The 16711-nt window shown below is 32.7% G+C and overlaps 1 protein-coding gene across 17 annotated transcripts in view; it reads right to left on the bottom strand.

Annotated features, from left to right (window-relative positions):
* CTNND2 (catenin delta 2) overlaps positions 1-16711 on the bottom strand; it is a 471659-nt gene that overhangs the window by 68020 nt on the left and 386928 nt on the right. For all 17 annotated transcript variants that reach the window (XR_015743082.1, XM_026701042.2, XM_087930702.1 and 14 more), the window contains 2 exons: positions 10519-10636; positions 5443-5628 (listed from right to left, as the gene is read on the bottom strand). Coding sequence is in view for 16 of the 17 variants with exons in the window: in XM_026701042.2 (XP_026556827.2) it covers positions 5443-5628; positions 10519-10636 (304 nt within the window). In the remaining variant the exon portion in view is untranslated. The remainder of the gene's footprint in view (positions 1-5442; positions 5629-10518; positions 10637-16711) is intronic.

Consider the following 16711-nt stretch of genomic DNA (forward strand, 5'->3'; position numbering starts at 1 on the left):
TTTGATGTGGTCAAATTGCTGAATACTTTCCTTTTCATTCATTCTGTTGTAGGCTCCCTTGTGCATTTGGGATCACTGTGATGGTGCATGACCCACTTGGGTTTCAGCTCATTATTCAGATGGATAAATGGCCTGGTATTCTGTCATAAAATTATCTGATAGAAAAAAGAATATGTGATTTTTTCTGTGATGAAAAACACCATGCAGAAAAGAGTGATTGGACCATTTGAAGACCCACAAATGAATGAGCACGATATGATGCCTTTTTAGCAAGTCTCAGTCTAGAATAAAGCCTAATGTTTTGAATCGAGGCTTAAAGTATGAAGTTTGAATGCATGGTTCAGAAAAGATTAATATTTTGTAGTATCAAGAGAGGCTTTTGAACATGGAAAATTTATTTTTAATGTTCTCTTATTAATCAATGAGCTTGACTGATAATGTAATCATTAATACTTTATTATTCATTCTGTTCATTATTCATTTCATTTATTCTCTTCAGATGCAGTGGTGGGATTCAAATAATTTAACAACTGGTTCTCTGCCCTAATGACCAGCTGGGTAAGTGTGGCTGGGTGGTCATGTGACTGGGTGGGTGTGGCCAACTCGACATCACTCACATCAAGGGATGCTTCGCCTCTCCCAGCCTTTTGTGATCATAAGGATGCTGCAACAGTTGTATATGTGAAAAACAGTCATAAGTCACTTTTTTCAGTGCTATTGTAACTTTGAATGGTCACTAAATGAACTGTTGTAAGAGAAGTATTACCTGTACAAAAATACAAAAAGCTTCTTTGCTTGCAAAAAGCTAAATACCATCATTAAATCATTATCATTAGATTAGAAATCGGGAAATATACACTGAAGATCAATGATAGCCACAGACACCACAGAAACCTAAACCATTCTCTCTGAATACATTCCTTTTTATCAGCAATACCTGCAACTCGGAGTTACAAATCAGGCAGGGTGCCAGAGTACCTTGAGGAATTAAAATTGTTTAAATGAAATTATAACTATCAACAGCCAACTCTTGCTCATAAAGTGAAACCCTTTAGTAGAGATCTCCAGAAAGAGCACACCCAGAAGAAGCAATCCTTAGATCCATTTGCACCACTTAAAGATACCAGCTGGTCTCACTCACCTCACAAGATATCCTAAGCAAATCATCCAGATTTAAGGAAAGATCACATGCCCCCCAGAAAGACAGTAAAAAAATCAGTGCCAAGCTTGCATCCTGCCTCTTGGAAGTATACCCCAAAAGGACAGTGCCAGAAACCACTAAAGCAGTGAAGGAAGACTCTCTCCCCAGATAGAAAAAGAAATAATGAGGCAGGAAAAAATTCAAACACAATACAAGTAATTAAATCACAACAGTTTAAATCTTTTTAAAACTAAAGCATGTTAAACCAATTACCAGAACAAATAGGCACAAGAACTAGCCAGATTTCTGAACCCTGCTTCTTTTCAGAAACAGAGATTAACATTTTCCCTTCCAAACAAAGTTGAATAGGGAAAATTATGCCATCATAAACACAGGATTAAACCTCACCAAGCACAGAATTAAACTTAACCAAAAACCAGTTTTAGACCAAAACTCAGAAAGGGTATGTAAACTCACATTTGAATGTCAAACTTTCTAGCTAGCCAAGAAGCCTTGCTGAATGTCACTCATCTTGGTTCCTTGTCATTAAAAGCTTCTTTCCAGCAGCTCTGCTTCATTATTCAATTATTTCTTTAAAGTCCTGATAGTTGCATCCTGGCTGGGAGGACTACAACAGGGGAGTATTTCCTCCCAACAGTGGTATAAAAAGCTTAAAACAACCCTTCCCAAGGGGAAGGAACAACCCTTCCCCAGCAAAGGGGAAAAAAAACCCTCCAGAGCGCAGGCCACAGTAAGTCTGTGTGTACTGCCAAGAAACTTTAGCTGTTATATGGGTTAACTGAGAGGAAGCTTCTGGAAGCAGAGCAATAAAGATTAGGCTAGAAACAACACCAGAATGTTTCCTTCCTGCCTTCCTTACAGGATTAGCCATGTAAAGTAGAAAAAAACAAAAGGAGAGTTCTTCCAACAATTGGTTCTCTGAACTGCTTAGAAAGTTAACAAGTTCGCGAGAATAGGTGCGAACCTGTTGAATTCCACCACTATCTGGAAGCTAATATTTTAAAGATTTATATTGTTTGTTAAATGAAATAACTTACTCTAATTATCTCTTACATTGAACTGATTGAATGAGTGGAGTGATTAAATTTTCACAGTGGCAGCTTCTGTGTCGACATCACCATAAAACAAATGCTAAACATTGCAGTTATTTTTTTCTTGCTTTTTTAAAACATCTGCGGGATACATATAAAGCTTTGGTCCCAATTCTGTGTGTAAAGATATGCAAAAATCCAGAAATCTAAAAAATGGGCCAATTCTTTTTTCATAAAAACATATTTTGGGGAGAGTAATGGTATCTTTAGACAATTTTATTATTTTATTGTTTTTTGTAAAACTGAACTAGTTTGAGATTTGTCTCAAGAGAGAAACCATAGAAAAAAGTTTCTTGCAGCCAAAACAGGTTGACAGGTTGACAAACAAATGGTCTACCCTTTATCAGATGTATCCAGATAGGTGGATATTTTACATCACCTTTGTGCACTATACAGGGAATTGGACTCAATGCTTGAACAGCCTCTTCTGTTTCTCTGATTCTACAATGAGGAGTTCCCTGAATTTTCTCTGCTTTGCCAACAATAACTTGGGGGAAAAAACCTAAATCTTAAAATATCACTTGAGTATTTCTTGAATACAAGAGATTATTAAATAAATCAATCTATTAATTGACTGGAATGGTCTGATATAAAACAAAGGTCTTATGAACAATATACTATACTGAGGACACCTTTCTTAGAATGACTGTGGTCACTCATGACTTATGCTGTTTATATTTTGTATCTGTGGTTCTGATTCATAAAATTTAAGACACTGGGTGTTGTTGGTTTTTTTGCTAAATTAATGAGAAATACTGGTATTTTTGATACTTCATTTCTTTTCAATATAATTTGCTCTAGTAATTTTAAGCTTTCTGAAACGTTTAGAACTATTGTGAAAATAAATGGGCTCTGTGTTTCCAGTTCTGCATAAGGATCAGATAGGGGAGGGGGGAGGGGAGGAGAGCTATCTCCTTTGTTAATTATTACTTTGTTAAATTATTACTGTCAACCTTAATCTGGTTAAATGCCCCATCAGGTTTAAGTTTAATGTGATTGGTTCCAATGTTTCCCCTTTTTAAAATTAGATTATATGATTTATCACCTTGGACAGTTTATTAGGAATTTCCTGGCACACTGCCATTTTGACCTGCTAACATAACACAGCAAAGGTAATTGAATGAAGTTCTTTCCAAAGGCAAAAGTCTTCCAGTTTCTAGCCTGGAGTTGTAAACCAGTACACCAAACTGGCTCCCCAATACACTGCAAGAGCTACTTACAGTGTCCAGTGAGCATCAGGATAGCAAACGATACCAAGGGGACACACAGCTCGACTAATCATCTTCCACAGATGGCAATATTTTTTTAAATTTATGTCATAATAATTTATTTCAAATGTGCAATCATGCATAAGATTAATTTATATACACTTTATGCAAAATTGCAATTTCCCCCCTCAAATTGTTTTTCATCTGTCAGACAGCTGCAGTTCTCTGAGAATATTAAAGTGACACACTAACAGGCCATTAGAATTATAATATAAAGTGGACTTTGACGAAACATAAGAATGGTTCTGTAATATTTGTCACAGTCTAAAAAATCTACTAATTCAGATGCTACCAGGAATCAAGAGATTATGGGAGTCACAGTCACAAGTCTCTGCATGCTGATTAAATACTACCTTCTGGATTAAAGTCATACATGAATTTTGGAGTACAAATTGAAAAATATGACCATGGTTAAAATAAGTCAGAAAACTAAATTATATTATTAAAGTATCAACCATCAATCTAAAAGCTCTTTGAGTTTCTATCACTATCCTAATCTAAAGTCTGAAGCTGGAATAATTTATCTTCATGCTGTATAACAGTCCAATGAACAAAAATGTGAAATTACATGCATAGTTCTCTGCACAACTTATTTGTAGAAAATGATATTAAACCCGTCACTTTGATGGACAAGGCAAAGCTAAGGCAAAGTCTTCATTCTGTTCTGGTGAAAAATAATTGTAGAATATGGAAGTTTTATCTGAATATAGTCATTCAACCATACAGAAATGTTAAGGTATACAATAAGAGGATCAGAATATTGTACCTTCAAAGAAACAATTATAGGTTGCAATCTTAAGGTGGTTTACCTAGATTTAGACCAAATGAATTCAAGGCAGCTTAATGAGTAAAACCACACAGCTAGAAAATCAACTTTAGAAGGCAATTTCCAAATTACATAAAATACTAAAAAGACAAATCATATAATCAAACTGTATCTTGTAGCACCTTCAGGTCTGTCTTATTACAATAAAAGCTTTAATGGGCTAGATAACCTACAACAGAATTTTACCATCAATGTAGAAATCATATTATTTAATATAATGTAATAGAATTTGAATTTATAATTTAATATAATTTACAATGGAACATGTATGTTTCACCATTTTTTCTTGTTCTCAGTGCATAAATACATTTTCATAAGGAAATTTGTTACAAATATCATAAATCTACATATAATTTTCTAACTCATAATATTCTTAAATAAATCTAAAGGGAATCCATTATCTCTTTACAGCAAACTCATTACAGTAAAATTACCTAGATTGTAGCTTTAGGTTCCTAGGTTGTGGTTAATAAGATACTTCAGAAACAAAAACTTTGGATCAGGTGATTGTGCAAGTATATTCTCTAGATTCTGTGTTACCTAGCAACCTCAATTTTTTTCTGTGTATATTCCTTGACACCCAGGAAAGAAAAAAAATATGTATACCATCTGTATTATTTTAAAAGTGCCTTAAAAAATAATCAAGAAATTTTCCAAATAATGTAATTTTACATGAAATTGTCTGTAATTATTATTTATACAGATGCTAAATAGCAATATCTAATAAAACAATTCTTCACATTACCATTATTTACTTCATATTAGAGTACAAATAATACTATTATAGTAAGTGAAGAGTTAATAAGTAAAAAGAACCCCTAACAGTTCCTCTTAGATCAGTCAGTTGAAGTTACATTCTCTAGCTTTCACTTATTTTAACAGTTAAAATTTATGCAGAATTAACCTTGTTTTAATATATTTAACAGAAGTTTTGTTTCTTTGAAGAAAGCAAAATTATTTTCGACTTTATTGTACTGCATTATTTGGTTGTAGGAAATACTATTATTGCTATTACTACTATTATTGTCAGCTATCCAAAATCATTCCGGTGTTGGGCCACACAAAATCAAATCAATTATAGCTAAGTGCATGTACCTGATCTTGAGATTTCTTTTTCTTCTTTTTCTTGCCCCAGCATCCAGAACTTTCAGCATCTTTCCCATTGGCATCACCACAAAGTAAACCATCAAGTTCATCAGTCCCCATTTGCTGTCCCTGAGATGTTTCTGCAGCGAGTCTATATGAGAGGTTCCTTAAAATGCACACACAGTTTTCAACGGTCTGAAAGAATGAGAAAATGAATAAATTATAATACATTTAGAATGCTCATATTCATCAGAAAAGTTATCAGTTTTCTTTATATCCTTGTGCTAGCTGAAATACCCTATCATGGCACAGGCTAGTTTTCCTATTAAAAAATACACTTTTATTCCAGGAAGGGTTTTTTCTCTCTGTGTATGTGCATATTTTCAAATATGCAGCTTGCTGTATGAAAATCATTGTTACTTCAGTGAAGAATTTAAATAAAGCAAATTATATTTCTTTGAGGGAATAAAGTCACTGTCTGGATGTAACAGGAATGTGAATATTGAAAGAGAACAAAACCAAAGATAAAATGTGTTAAACAGGTTTCACATATGGAGTTCCAAAAAAAGAAAAGAAAGGAATACCCTCATGTGTATCAAAGGATCATCTATCATTCCCTCTGGTGAAAATAATGGATCTGCAATTTAAATTCTCTCCAAAACTGATAGAAATATCACATAGGAATCTTAGGGAATCCATGCCGAAATGTAGTAAACTTGTGAGCAAACCTAACTTCTTAAGTTTTTTTTTTTTTACTTTTCATTTAAAACAATTTATGATTCAACTTAAAATGGTTAGGTGTTAGAATAATCTTATGAAGGATTATAGGTCATTTACTCCTTGCTTGCAAATTCACTCCCCTTTGAATTTTAAGAATTGAAAAAAAGAACAAATAAACTACAAGTCTTATCGTGCGTAAGATAAAATACAATAGAAACGATTGATTCTCTCCTTTGCAACTCATTAAAACTGCCTTTAAAAAACCACAGATGATTTCCTGGGGTTTCTATTAGGATTTCCTCAAATAATCTACATCTATGCTTAAATCTGGCAGAATTAGCACTGCAGGGTCTGATTCCTACCTCCTATAATCTCCTCATGGTGCTGCTTGCAGGTTTCTATTTTTTAATACTCTTACTATCCTGGTCAATTAATCAGGTAAGAATTTATGACTCCAATTTAGGCAATTCTGCAGAAATAATACACAAATAAATTTCACCTCCCTAGTTGTAAGAACAGACAGGAAGTTTAGAGCATAATGTCTATGAAGATTCTCAGTTATCCAGGTAAAGTTGTCTGAAGTCAGAACTGCTGGACTTATTTTTCTTACTAGTTTGAGACATTTTGTTGTTCATCCAAGAGCTTCATCAGTTAGAGAAAGTTAGTCAGGCAGAAAGTTGTTGGAAGTACCAACTCCTCCTGCACCAATTTCAGGGGTTTCCTCCCCAAAGTATGTTGCAGTATGTCAATGAAGATTCTCAATCATCTAGGAAAAGTTGTCTGAAGGTTGAATCATGGAAACTGGTCTTATTTTTATTCTTAGTTTGAGATGTTTCGCTGTTTATCCAAGCAGCTTCATCAGTTAGATCAAGTTAGTTAGGCAGAAAGTCATTGGAATGTACCAACTTCTCATGCACCAAACTTGGAGTTTCCTTCTCAAATGCACTGTAATATGTCAATGAACTTGTGCTTGCACTTGGGGAGGAAACCCCTTCATTGAGGAGTTGATACATTCCAATGGCTCTCTGCTTAACTAACTTGCTTTGACTGCTGAAGCTTCTTGGATGAGCGGTGAAACATCTCATACTAACAAGAAAATTTAGAGCATAATCTTATGTCATTTTAAGTTTATCTTAATAAGTGCGTAGTTAATTGGGTATAAATTGCATTCATTCAATTTTGTATTAGATATGTCAAATATTTAAATAAATGGTGACAAAAATTTATCTTTGCCCCATTATTACATCAGACAAAATATTTCAAATTGGAAATTGGTCTTCAATCAAGACTGAAAAATTATCCCTATCCACTCATATTTGATATATTGACTCACAGTTTCAGCATGTACATGTTATTTCATCTGTTTCACACATATCAGCTATATCAGAGGTGGTATTCAGCAGGTTCTGACCAGTTCTGGAGAACCGGTAGTGAAAATTTTGAGTAGTTCGGAGAACCAGCATCTGATTGGAGATTTTACAGTATCCTTTCCCTGCCACGCCCACCAAGCCACGCCCACAGAACTGGTATTAAAAAAAATTGAATCCCACCACTGAGCTACATGCTTACATAGACTACATTTGGCACCCTCTTGAAATGATACAATTATTTGATGGGAGAAAGGCTGTGCAGAAATAGGCACAATTTCAGTCAAATCCCTTCAGTTCCTCACACCACAAAGCAGACGTTAAAAAGAGCAGATGTTAAAAAGAACATTGGGGTCACCTAGTACCAAGTATGAATAGTATAGGGGAATTGTGTGATCATTCAAGTAACTTCAGTTAAACAATTTCTTAGCTGTGGTATCTATTATTTATATGTATTAATGTTAAGCCTGATAATTATCTGGAAGAGTGTTTAATATATATGTGAACTGAATTAATAATTGGTCTGTCAAATGGGCACCTCCCTCTGAGCATATTGGTATTGGAAGCCAACAGGTCTCATCAGATGCTCTGTATAATTCTGATAGGGGGATTTGATGTAGAAAGACCTCAGGTGTATCTTTAGTTAATGAAGAGATCATAGATCCAGAGAGGACACAATTACATTTTAACCAAGTTTGATAACTAAGGTTATTTTCTAAGAAAAATCTTAAAAGACAAACAAGATACTGGCTTCTTTGTATAGTAAGTAGAAATGTAGTTAGTGTCAAGTAGAAAGCAAGTATTCCTTTGAACCCTAAAGAACTTGAGTGACATCTTGATTGATGTCAAGAGGTTAGGAAACTTGCAATTGTTGCCTCACAAGAGGCCCCATCCTTGTTTTGCCTCAACTGGAACCAAATGTTTCAGCAGATTTTAGTTGTTTGTCAAATCTTTTTCTGATGTCAAGAAATTGAATAGTCCTGGGGATTGCAGGAAATAAGAGAGAATCTCAGATATGTTCAAGAAGGGATCATAGAAGCCAGTGGAGATAGGAACTCTGGTTGAAGATGAAGGAAATGTTTATAACCTCAAAGTTTGTTGTTCTAAGAACTTACTCACAGAGTCTGGTTTGCAGGTGAGATGAGCAATTTTGAATTTAACTAGCACTACTTACAAGAATCTACTCTATTAATTTCCCTAAGGTACAAGGGGTGGAATTTGCTTCTGTATTTCTGGTTGGTAAATACAGAAGAGAACGTTTGAGGTCATATGGCCATCTATTCAATGATAGTTCTACAACCATTCATGCATACAATAAAAATAAATAAATAAATAAATGGAATTTAGCTCTGCCAATTAGGAATGAAAGTAATGGAAATACCAGTTTTGTGTAGCATTCCTTTGCATTATATTTAAATGCTATTACTCAGCACCTGTTGAGCTTTTCAGAGTTGTTTTGTGTATCTTTGATGGAGAAGAGTAACACACACTAAGAAGATTATTTATTGTATGAAATTTTATCTGTCAAGATAATTGATTTGCTTGAAAATCACATTATGTCATGTAATCCTCCATCAATTTATAAGCGGTAAAAATGATCTGCCAGGTTATCATGCTTTGGATAGATGCTTCCAATTTTATTAGCTAAAAAAAGTCACTTGCTATGGATCAAAGTTTCTTGAAGTACCTAGCCAGATAGAAAAAGACATCAACGTGCTTTAAAATAGCACCATCTGAAGTGGTTTTATTCAACAAAATCCATTTTGTTTCTTTCTATGGTACTAAGAATGGAAATTTTAAGGGATTCCTAAATTTCCACAGAGGTATATAGTCCCTCCATGAGGTGTGCTCTTATTGAAATGTAAGGTGCATATTTATTGCATTTTTATCACTCAATGACAATATCTGCAGTAAAGAAAAATGCTTTCCTTTTCATCTCACTAAATCTACAATAAGGATGCTTATTGTGTTGTCAAATCTTATTAGAATATATTTGTAAAATATTCAAAAAGAGAGATGTTTGTTCACCGTCATTTCCTTGATTTGCACTCATACATTCAATAATGTGCAAACTTGTTCCTTAAGCAACTTAAGTACAGAAATAAAATCAAGGGCAATGATTATTTGAATATAACAAATTAAAGAAAGTTATAGACTACACCAGGGGTGTCAAACTCAAGGTGCTTAGATCTAGTCCATAGGGCCTGGAAACAGCAAAGGACTGGCCTGCAGTGCCTCTGCCAGCGAAAATGGAGCTCGGGAGTGCTTCTGTTTTTTCTGACACAGGTGCCCCCAACACACGTGATATCGATCTGGTCATGCCCACTTGGCCCCGAGGTTAAACACAATCCTGATGCAGCCCTCAATGAATTTCCACATCCCTGGACTACACTATGCTTCCATTTATTGCTGAACAAATTGCAGGAGGAAGAATGATCATCTGTCTTAATCTATGTCTTCTAGATGCACTGAATACAACTACTATCATTTCCACCTTCCACCTTTCTAAAGTGAATTTGAGAAAATGTTTTATTTATTTATTACATTTATATGCTGCTGATCTCAGTGTTGAAGTGACTCTGACAGATGAACTAATGAATGCATATGAAACAGTGCAAGACTTTATTAAGTATCTCAATCTAGCCATTACCATTACATAAGAAAACCCATTTTGCATGCCTTACAATTTTATAAGTATAAAGCATGGAAAATAAGCCTTGAGTAGCTGGGAATCACCTTTTTTTGGTACAATTTCTGCAATAGTTGGAGCTATTTAGCAAAAAGGGCAGGAGCCAGGATTTGTTTCATTTTGGGAAGAGTTTAGGAGTTATTTGGTTTTTTCTTTGGTTATTTCATGGGTGACAATAAAATGCTCATGTTTTTCCTGTTTCAAAATGGTAGAAATCCACCTTTAGTAATTGTGAGATTGAAAGTGCAAAAATAAATAAGCAAATAAATAAATAAATATATAAATCTAGGGTAGAAAAATTAAACAAACCTTGCTATCAATTTCACTGCTTCCTAGAGCAGACTGAATCACATAAAGCAATGCATCAGTAAGTCCGTCACATTCTCTCATTCTTCTCCGAGCTTCTTCTCCAGCGGAGCTGACATTCCTGGAAGCAAATAACAATGTTGATTCTTTGCTCAATTTTATTTTTATTTTGTAAAAACTCATTAACATCGGTCTCTTTGAAGCAACTTCATTCACAATACAGATAGCTTCAGACTTCTACATACTGCAATCCCAAAACATTTGTGTTCTTTTCCAAAACTCTTTGAAATTCTAATAATATTAGAACTTTGTGAATCTGAGAAAATTTAAAAATTCACAAAAGTAACTTTCTGGAGGTAAGATGTCGTTTTTGATTAAAAATCTTTATAAACCTTACATCTAAATTAATTGCTTTCTGTAAAAAAATAAAATAATAAAAAATTAGCTACTATATATTTTTGCCTTTTACAATGAAACAACTGTACCTTGTAGACGTAGTGAGAAAAATATTGAGATTAAAAAGGGTTTGCATTAAGAATTTCAAACCTTTTGATTTTGTGTTATTTTCAGTTACCCAACATGTATTATTTTATATTAACATATTATGAATAAAACATAATCTGCAAGAAATTTTGATTTCTGGTTATAATGGTGCTATTGTCAGATGGGTATTGGCACTGTCTGACATGTCCTACCATTTTCATCCTGATAACCATTTATTTGCTATGCCCATTGCATATTGGAACCAGAAGCAAATGATTACATTCTGTTGGAGAGGGTTTGTATGTTATCTGCCTGGATGGCAGTATGGAAGATACGCCAAATCTTTCCTTCTTAAGCCATGTCAATTGCCATAGAGAAAGTTGTAATGCAGTACTGGATGGTAAATGTAAAAAGGGTCCATTGGTTGAAAGACTTTGCCTCTGTGATTCCAGAGAGGCAGAAACTACAGAATGTTGCTCCCTTTATGGAGACATCTGAAGCAGATTTATACTTTCTCTGACTAGTAGATATTCTGGTCGCCTAGATTCGGCTGATGCCCAGATGTTGCTTATAAATGAAATAGTCTTTATTAAAGGGCATGTAGCTAAGTTTGTACAACAACCCAAAATATTGATGGTTCAATATCTTGCAATACATTCCTGTAACTATAATTCATTTAAATTTTAGATATTACTACTTCATTGGTATTAATAATTTTACTTTGTTTTAATTTTAGATATTTACTGTTTACATTATAATTTGATATAGGCTGCATCGTGGATTTACACATTAGGTGCTACTTAGGTTATTTTACAAATGTATTTTAACTCTGTCTTAATTTTTTTTTATTATTATTATCTGCACTGGTCTTTGATAGCAAATAAATTGAATTGAATTGAGATACCTTCCCATTTATTCCAGCACTACATTTTAAATGATTTTACAAGTGCTGAATAATAATATATATATTTTTGCTAAGGGCATTCTGTGAGACTTTTAATGAACAAGCTACAATTATTTAGAAAGATGGATTTAGCTATCTTAGAAGATTTATTGCTGGACATGCGTTTTAGCTTCACCACTTCAGAATTCAGCTGTACTTTAGTAACTCAAGAGTTGTTACCTGATCCCACTGAAGCTGTGGCAAGTATTAAAATGTGAATTAGTGTAGGGATCCATTTCTATTAATGCTACAATATCTACACAGAAAATACTATCACTGGTATTATTTGGACAAATTTACCCATAAAAATCTAAAAGCCATTTTAAAAATAGCATCCAAATCTGAGACGTTGGGGTTTCTTGAGTAAACTGGGCCTCCCACATTACTTCAAATCAATTTACTTTTGAGGAAATCATTTTTTATTATTTTTGTAAAATTAAAAAAAACAAATGTCTCATAATGATTCTTGGTAGTATATTTAATTTACACATTTGGATTATTTGGTTGAAAATGCTGTTGCTGCTTTTGAAATTTCATATTGATTGAAGATTTCAGAGCAATAAAATGAATATGGGCTTTTAAGCCATTCACCTTCCTAAAGGAAGTTAATGAAATTGGCATTAGTAATTAACACAACCTCAGGAATATTAACTTTTAATACTTTTTCCTAGTAAATTAATGGACAGTTGCTTTAAACATGAAATCTTGAATCTTGGATCTTGGATCTTGAAACGAGGTTAAAAGCAACAAAAATGTTTCAGCTGCATAAAATCTATGCTTAATTGCATTGGCTGTAACTTGCTATTCAATATGCTACTCAGGAGTTGGAATGTTATTTTACATCCTTTGATCTACTATTATTGCCGCTATTTGGGCAAATAATGATAGGATTGATAATATGATTCAGGATCAATTACCATGTTAAAGAAGCATATGTTATTCTTAGCTATGTCCCAAATGTATTTTCAGGCATATGGATAGCTAAAAATTATCATACACATGTAATATTGAAAGAAGAAATCTACACTTGATTTGTAGCAACCAGTTGTTATTGTGCTGTTTGTCAAAATTTGAATTCTTTTTACCCCCTCCCCCCTAATAAAAGTGCAAGGAAACAGCCTTCCCAGAATCTGGTCAAAGCTTTTGCAATATTAATTTTAGAATTTTATTTTGCTAATACTATTATATGTATTTCTACTTTCTGTTAATTAGTTTAACATTATATAATTATTTTAAAGTTCAAGTTAGCACTTTAAAATTTGTAAATCAATCAGGAATATAATATATTTAAACACAAATGGAAACGTATCTCAAATCTACTGAAATTTAAATAACAGTGCTAAATTGTTTGTTAGGATTTTCAACATCAGAATATAATAGTGGCTTGTTGGTTTTTTATTGAGGTTCTTGCAAGAATACTGTATTGTCTATGTAACATTACTTTTTCTGACCATACCAACAAAATATCACACATTTAAAAACTGTTAGTTATTGATTTCCTTGAATATACATAATGTAACTTGAATATGGTTCTGCATTCTTGATCTTACAGTCAAATGATTCATAAAATTAGTTAATTTTAATTTATTCAGCTATACTTTTCGTTCTGAAATTATCAAGGATCTAGTCACTATAGTTTTAGCACTTCTGTAGTGCAGCAGGTAGAAGAACGCTTATCAAGCCATGTTTTTTTATATTTACCTCACCTTTATACTCTGATGAGTAAACAAATAATAAAAATTTAAAATAATAAAATTTAAAAATACATTAAACAGAATACTAACGTCAAGAAACAATTAAAAGCTTTGTGAAATAAATATCTTGAATTTCTAAACATGCTGAATTTTAATTCCTGAAATGAATTTCCTATCTCCTAACTATCCTTCTTATCAAGTTGTCCTTCTGCATATCATGGAAAAGATAGGGAATAGAAGAACAGCTACCTCCTAAAGCAAAGGGAAGCAACCAAAATATTTTACAAAAGAAATGGCTCGAAAAATGGGTTGAGAAGCAGAAAAACCTAAGAAATGAAAAAGAATAGGGCACAGAATGAACACATATAGAAATGGCTGAAAAGACTCAATCAAGCAAATTACACACAGCATGTAATTTAAAATGTACTATAAAAGTGGAAAATAAGCATTAACTATTTGAAAATATTTTGTTTAATGCATGTGGGATTTTACAGAGCACAAGAGACTGTAGACAATACAAAACTGGAATCACAATAAGACATTATAGTGATAATTAAAAGAACTTATTTACCTAGTTTTAGTGTTTAAACAACCTCTTGAAATCTTGAACAGATTTCATTTCTTCAGAAAATCTTCCTTACATTTCCATTAAATTAATGTCTAATATAGAATGTAAGCTACTCAATAACTTTCATTTTTGATCAAAATTAAAACAGTACCATTGATTGAAAACTGGTATTTTCCTACCTAGGATAGTCATCCTATTCTACTTAGTGTGTGGCTAGGCAAGGAGGTCATGCTTGGGCAGACAAATGGTCCAAATCAATTTTGAAGATCAATGATATGACAGTTGTCTCAAATAAACTGTTCTTGTAAGTAGCATGATTTATCATCAACACTGACATTTATTGTTACAGATGGCTCTATAATTCTTGGTTTCAAATTGCCCAACCAGCAGTATTGTGCTTTGCCTATCACTATGGGAACCCTTCCATTTTTCAAGACCCCAATCCTTAACAGCTCTTGATCTATGTCACAGTGACCATGTTGTGAACAGGAATTAGGAGTGGCTAATTAGTACATTCCTAAACCTACATGCTGTGCCTTCAAATAACATGAACAAATTGTCAAGCTCTGAAGTGGAATAGATCCAGTTCTCAAGTCTGAGCTTAATTGTAGCTTCCTGAGCAAGGACAAATGAACTTTACTTTCAGAGCAGATTTATTTTTCAGCAGTTCTCAGATAGTCACAAGCAAATAGCTTGATACTACATCAGTCTATGATCAAAGTAAGAAACAGGTGGAAACTATTGTTTCTGCCCCCTTGAGTCTTACTATATTTTTCAACATCCCATATTCTAAGTTCTATTGTTTTATTTAACAAACAAAAAGAAATAGATTTTCCCCTCATTAATAAGACCTATTAATAAGTATGGAATCAATTCTTAGTCATAATTCATCTCTTTAACAAAAATAAAACTACAACAGTATATGATTGATACATAATGATATAGAGTGTATTTGATTTCATTTAAAATCACACATGTATTCATGCATCATACATGAATATGCTATATATGATATTATAAAATGATGAATATTAGTCATTTCCTCCAAGATAATGTTTATCTTTGTGGAGTCAGAAGCCATCAGCAAACTAATTCATTAAAATAGACCAATAAGTCATATTTCCTGTATATGCTTCTAAATATATTTCCAACATTCTTTTTTACACAAATTTGCTTCCCATTTTTCTGATACTGGTTAATGAATTATTCAAATTTTAAAATAATTATGTACATAGTAGCAGATAACACCTTCTTTCAAAGTATACATTAATAATTTAAAGTTTGCATTCTTTCTTAAGAGAGCAATGTCTAAAACATTGTTTATTAATATCCTTCACTCAGATCTTGCTTTATGTAAGATGTTTTATCATCCATTGCTTTATATTTTTCTTAATGTTAGACTATTTTAATATTTCTATATTATTAATAATTGCTACATTTTAAATATTCCCAAAATGAACAGAACTTCAATAGTTCAACACTTACTTTTACAAGATGTATTTAAACAAAATCCACAGATTTCAACTAACAAAATTTATTTAGCAGCGATAAGGTTATCCAGCATTTGTATTCTTTCTGATTCTATGTACCTTATTTTTTAAAAATATTTAAATTTCTTGAAAACTTTTAATCCTTAATCCTTAATGCTATCTATTATATCATTGTTATTTATTGTATCTTTAGAAGTCTTTAATCAGTTTGGGAATACCTAGTATATTAATGTTGTTATTTAAAAATGTTTAGAATGGTTTTAATGTTTTATATCTATTTAGTGGACTCTTGCAATGACAATACTGAAATAGATGACTTAAAATATATATTTTCTGGAAGTAATACATTTTCCAATATGTAAACTGTAGGTAAGACTACTAATGATTCAACTATTTGATTGCCCTCTTTGAAATAATATTGGATAACATAATGTTTCATAATGTTAAAACCTATGTCTATCATTTGCACGAGGGACAAAATTGCTCAAATGAACAATTTCTCTCCTATTCAAATAGAAGCTGTTCATTAATGCAGTTCAGAATTGAAGTGAGAGCAAAAGAGCAACCAATTCTTATATACAGTGTAAAGTATAACTGTTCCAAGTCCTGCAAATCCTAAAGTAAATAATTAAAAGAGTTAAATGTATACTAAAGCAAAATTATACCGTTATGGCCCTTAGGCAGATTTCTAACACAGATCATGGAAGTTTTGTAGAAAAGGCTGATGTCACCTCTTGATTGCTAGGAATGTTCACCATGCCATTGAAATTTAAATTTTTTAAAAAATCATTTACATTTTAAGCCCAGGTTTTATAGTAACGGCATATAATTCTTACAGATATGCCCTAATTTAAATAAAATCACATTTGTCTACAGACTACTGCAAAAGAATGAAAACATCATCTAAAATGACAACTAAGCTAAACATATCTAGCATGGTATTATATAGAAAATTGTTCATTTCAAAAGAAAAGCAATCATGTAAAATTGTTACAGGGTAGCATTTTTACATGGTCCA

This window comes from Pseudonaja textilis, chromosome 3 (genome assembly GCF_049901715.1).
Source record: "Pseudonaja textilis isolate UNSWEBS1 chromosome 3, rPseTex1.2, whole genome shotgun sequence".
Taxonomy (NCBI): Eukaryota; Metazoa; Chordata; class Lepidosauria; order Squamata; family Elapidae; genus Pseudonaja; species Pseudonaja textilis.